The sequence below is a fragment of the Cornus florida genome, unplaced genomic scaffold (genome assembly GCF_030987335.1).
Source record: "Cornus florida cultivar Cherokee Brave unplaced genomic scaffold, ASM3098733v1 CherokeeBrave_3.0.0_Hap2_Chr01, whole genome shotgun sequence".
In the NCBI taxonomy this organism is placed as follows: Eukaryota; Viridiplantae; Streptophyta; class Magnoliopsida; order Cornales; family Cornaceae; genus Cornus; species Cornus florida.
Window position 1 is genome coordinate 38,432,353 of NW_026775571.1, and position 5,886 is coordinate 38,438,238.

The following is a 5,886-nucleotide window of genomic DNA, read 5'->3' on the forward strand; positions in this document are numbered from 1 at the left end:
TATGGCCAAACTTCTGGGCTATGGTCTGGCCATTACACCAAGGATCAAGAAATAAGTTGATTTGTTGCCCATTACCTATATAAAATTTGATATTTTGTTATACATAGTCCCTGGCACTCATCATAGATTTCAAAAAAGCAGAGCTAGAAACTGAAGAAATGGCAAACCAATAGGTTGTTGAGGTTGTATACTTGTCTCTGAACCAGGCTGTCCAACCTATCTTTACTTTGGAGAAAATCCCAAACCAAGGAATAAGTAACTGTAGTTTGAACATCAACAATCCTTCTTACCCCCAAACCACCCTCAACTTTGGTTTTGGTAATGAGGTCACAGCTAAGTAAATGCATCATCTTAGTATTACCCTTGTTGCCCCACAAAAAGTCTCTGTATAATTTCTGGACATGGTTGATAACTGAAACATGTAAGCTAAAAATAGCTAATAACTGAAACATGTAAGCTAAAAATACTGCACCAATACAAAATCACATTTGTTATCAATGTTTTCAAAAAGTTCCACCTTCCCAGCCACACAGAGAAAATTATTGGTCCAACTGAAAATTTTCTTAGTTACCTTATCAGCAAGGCCAATGCAATTTGCTTTTTTAAGTCCATTAGGACATAAGGGTAGACCTAAGTACTTAAGGGGCAACAGCTTTTCAGTGCTAAAGGATTTGAAGAATAGCATTTTTCCTCCTCACAGCTCTAGAAAAAATAATGCAGCTTTTCTGTCTGTTGACTTGAAGTCCAGTAATGTCCTCAAAATGTTTAAGTAAATTAAGTGGAAAGAACACTAACATTGGAGATGGAGGCCTTACAAGGAATCAACAAATCATCTACATTGCTCTGCCCCTACAATTTTATGGAGCACCAGTGACAATCTTTTGGCAAGCAGCTTAATAATGATTTTATACACCACATTATAAAGTGATATTGGCCTGAAATCACCTAGCTGACTTGCATTCCCTAACTTAGGGATGAGTGTGATAAAGGAACTTCTAACCCCAATAAGAAGATTTCCACTACTGAAAAAATGCTGGAATGCAGAGCATAGTTCAGGGCTTACAATAGGTTTAAAAGAAACGGGCTAGGAAACCATCAGGGCCAGGGGCCTTGTCTGGATGAAAATCTATAATGACCTCTTTTATTTCTTCATGAGTAACTTCAGTGTCAAGCTCCATAATATCTTGTAAGTCCAACTGTTGATAAGGAACAAAGTTCATTTGAGAAACTTCTCTGCTAATATACATCTGTTGATAGTATCAATCTCAGAAAAAGACTGCCCATTATCCTTGGTAATGTGAGTGACAACACTCATGTTTCTGTGTTGTTTCGTCTTTTGATAAAAGAAGGCAGAACACCTATCATTTTCCGAGAGTCATAGAAGCCAGGTAATCATCTCTTGATTGCTTCTATAGAATAAAATTTTCATCTGTAGGAGATGACAACAACTGTAATTGAATATCTTTTAATTGTTGTTTGGCCTAAATGACTCGATCTCCCACACTGCCATAACTATTTTTTTTCCACTCTTTAATGGCCTTCTTGACATTTCCAAGTTTCTTTAATAAGATATGCTTAGGATTGCCCTGAACAACAACCTCCCAAGCCTATTGAACTAATGGTAGAACTGCCTCTTGTAAACACCAAACTTTCAACATTTTAAAAGGTTTAGGTCCACTAGCAAATTGATTAAAAACATAAACCAATACACCATCATGATATGAGCAAAGTGCAGTAGAGTAAGATACCTTAGTCCCAGGGAATTTATCTAACCAATTTGCATTGATGAAAAATGCAGATTGCAATTACTACAAGCTGACCCTATGATCATTACAATTGTGACAACCATTTTTGTGCCTCTCTTCATATATGTAAAATAGAACAAATTTTGAAGTACTGGAGCTGAAATAATTGAGAATTCATTATCGAATTTTGTCATAAATTCAAAAAAAAAAAAAAAAGATTTATGCTAATGCTGTCACAATAGATTAATGGATTACGGATTTCAAAACTTGATCATGAATTTCAGGTTGCTACTATGGGTTACTATTGTGATGAATCATATCCATTCTTAATAAACAAGTAAAAAACCCATAGAAACAAAAGAGGATTATAAAGTAGAGGCAGATGCATATTACTATTGGAGAATTCTTGTATGTCAATTAAATTTCCACTCCATCAGAAATTCAACATCGAAGTACAACAAAGTTACATTTGTAGTCGTGTAAATTACATACACAGTTCCATTTTTATCATCGGAATAGAATCCTCTCCTGTGGAACGGGAGAATCTGTTCCCCCCGATTCTTAATGTTCACGCACTGTAGCAGTGGTAGAAATGGCCAAACAGGACTTTGGGTAAAAAAAAGGTATATATATATATATATATATATACACACACACACACACACACACACACACACACACACACAGACATATACGATAAATATATACACATATACGAAATTATATATACAGACATATACGAAATTATACCTATTTGAAACTCAGATTTAAGCACCAAATTGGAAGTTCCAATATAGATTTAGCACCTCTTCCAAATTTCTAATCTATTTTGTTCTTCTTCTCTCCTAATTTTTCTTCCTTCTTTCCAAATTTATAATTTCTTTCCAAAGGTTTGATTGAACATCAGAGAAGAGGAAGCTATAGTGACGAAGGTATGGCGTCTGTTCTTAATTTTCTTTCTTCTTTCCAAATTTACAATTTCTTTCCAAAGGTTTGATTGAACGTCAGAGAACAGGAAGCTACAGTGATGAAGGTATAACGCCTGTTCTTAATTTTCTTTCTTCTTCTCTCCCAAAATATAGAAAGAAATAAATTCATCTTCCCAAAAAAGTCCCAGCTTTCTTTAATTTTCTTCTTTCCAAATTTACAATTTTGTTGGAAAGGTTTGATTCAATGCTGGGGAAGACGAAGCTGTAGCGTCTTGTGTTTGATTGAAGGCCAAAGAAGACGAAGCTATAGTGTACTGGATTTGTAAGTGAATTTGTGAATAGTATGACATTGTGTTTCATTACTTTTGTTTGGTTATTCTTGAACTGTTTATTAAACTGTGAAAAATTGAATGAGAAATTGTGAAAATTATATTATTAAATTGTGTAAAAGTTGTGATATTCTGTATTATAAGTTATATTATGTTTTAAACTTTCAATTTAAGATGTTAGAATAAATTTTTCATTGAATTCCTGTAATGCAGTATTTTATTCGTGATTAATACTACAATATATTTGGGATATTCTGTATAATTAGAAATAGAGGTTGAATGGAGGTTTTATACTATCAATTGAAGATGTTAAAAAAAATTTCCATTGTATTCCTGTAAGTTTCCATTGAGAGTTATGATTGTTCATTATAAATAACTTAACATGGTTGTAATGTTTCTCAAAATAAGCCCAAAAAGTTTGCAAGTCTATGTTTGATTTGGGAAAAGTTAAATGAATAATTGAACATAGTTGTAATTTTTATGCAAATAGAAGGCCCAAAAAGTTTAGAAGTACATGTTTGAGTTAGAAAAAGTTAAATAAATCATTTATTTTGTTATTTGTAGCAAAATTAAAATATGTGTAGTTGAGGAAGTTGGTTTTATATACTATCTTGAATAATGTTAATAGGTCAGAAAAAATTTCCAATTAATAATCTATACCTGCAACACAGCCTTTCGCTCAAATGGTTTTTATTTATTTATTTTATATTACAGGTTTCTGATTTGAATTATTGGAATGGAAGAGGTATTAAATAACATCAAAGACAACACATATACAGAAAATGCTCCTATTGCAGGGGCCGATGTCGTAGAATGGAAACCAAGAATATGTATGAAGTTTGAAACTGAGGAAGAGGCATATGATTTCTATAATTCATATGCCGGTCGAGTCGGTTTTAGCATCCGCAAAGAGTATTTTAATAAGAGCAAGAAGACTGGTAAACTATCATAGAGATTATTAACATGCTGCAAGGAGGGTTTCAGGGTTGATGACATTTGGGACAGTAATACAAAGACTCCCAGGGCCGAAACACGAACCGGTTGCCTTACTCGAATGCTTATACAAGTTTCCAAGTATACCTATAAGTTGGAAGTTACAAAATTTTTTGAAAGCCATAACCATCCATTGATAATTGATGAATGCATGCACATGCTGCCGTCCCAGTGTAGAATTAGCCGCGTTCAGGCCATTGATTTGGAATTGGCTTCTAATTCAGGAATAAGCCCTCACATTTCATATGAGTTGATGGGAAGGCAAGCTCGTGGAATAGAATCAATCAGGTGCATGAAGTTGGATTTATTAAACCATATAAGGACCCGAAGACAAACTGAGCTTGAATGTGGAGAGGCAGCATGCCTAATGAATTATTTTGAGACTCAGGCTTGTAAAGATCCATCTTTTTTTTTATGCATTCCAATTGGATAGTGATCAAATGATCACTAACATATTATGGGCTAATTCAAAAATGATAGTTGATTGTTGCAATTTTGGAGATGTTGTAAGTTTTGACATAACATACAAAGTTGTACATGGCAACCATCCATTTGGAAGTTTCTTGGGGTTGAATCATCACCGGGAGATCATTGTGTTTGGAGTAGCGTTCATGCATGACGAGACTGCAGAGTCATTTGTTTGGTTATATCAAACGTTTTTGAAAGCAATGTCCGGTATAGTGCCACAGATGATATTCACTGATCAAGATGCTGCAATGGGAAAGGCATTGACGCAGGTGATTTCAATTCAGATCTCCACTCTTTGCATTTCCTTTTGCATTGTGTAGTTGTCAATGGTACATGTTATTGCATAGTTATATTATAGAAAATAATTTTGCAGGAGATGCCAGGGACAAAACATTATCTGTGTGTTTGGCACCTAATGCAAAATGCACAGAAGCATCTAGGGTTCTTGTTTAGACGTGCGCAAAGCTTTAAGAAGGTGTTCTCAAAATTAATGTTTCAAATTGAGGAAGAGGAAGAATTTACTAGGGAATGGAATTTAATGATAACGGAATATGGTGTTATTGGTAACATGTGGCTTACAAATCTGTTAGGTTTGAAACATAGATGGGCCATGGCATTTATTAAACGTGCCTGGTCCACAGGTATCCACAGCACACAATTGAGTGAAAGCTTCAATGGTTGCTTGAAGGCATACTTATCTAGGCAACTAATTCTTCCGAATTTCTTCACACACTTTAAAAGGCTGTTGTCCGACAAGCGTTACAAGGAGTATGTAGCTGAGTATAGGTTGCTCCATAATCTACCTCAACTAAAAATAAACTGTAACATATTAGTAGAGGTGGCAAACCTGTACACAAAAGTTATATTTAATATTTTCCAGGAGGAGTTCTTAGCAGCTGGTGCCAGTCAGAGGATCATTGGTTGTAGTCCCATCGATGGCAACGAAGGCTGTGTTTACAAAGTCGTTGGTGAGGATGGAATGCAACACGACGTAACGAGTGATCGTGTCTAATTTTACCACTTGCAATAGGATGATTCCATGTAGAATAATGCTATAGAAAGAGATGTCGAACCCACAGGGAGATGAGATTTGTATTCAGTCTTTAATTTTGTTTTATGGTTTACAGGTAACCTGGTTGGAAAATTTGTTTGTTGTCATGATTAAAAACAAACTAAAATGAAACTGAAATATTAAACTAAGTAATCAGAGAGAGAAAATCTTAGGGCTTTGACTTCACCACAATCATCATACTATGGTTAACTGCTCCAACTCTCAAAATTTAATAATTATGTTTTTTAAATAAATTGAACTCAATAACATTCATTTAATTCAGGTTTTAAAGAAAGATGTTCTGCAAAATTCAATTAACTATAACCTATCTGTGGTTAGCGCGGACTATCCACCTGCCCACTCTAACTACT

The 5,886-nt window shown here is 34.6% G+C and overlaps 1 protein-coding gene across 1 annotated transcript; it reads left to right on the plus strand.

The window, feature by feature from the left end:
* The first annotated feature begins 3,739 nt into the window (after window positions 1–3,739).
* LOC132270955 (protein FAR1-RELATED SEQUENCE 5-like) lies at window positions 3,740–5,476 on the plus strand. Its single transcript, XM_059772173.1, has 3 exons — window positions 3,740–3,941; window positions 4,477–4,733; window positions 4,838–5,476. The coding sequence occupies exons 1-3, from the start codon at window positions 3,740–3,742 to the stop codon at window positions 5,474–5,476; spliced, it is 1,098 nt and encodes a 365-aa protein (XP_059628156.1).
* Window positions 5,477–5,886: the final 410 nt, after the last annotated feature.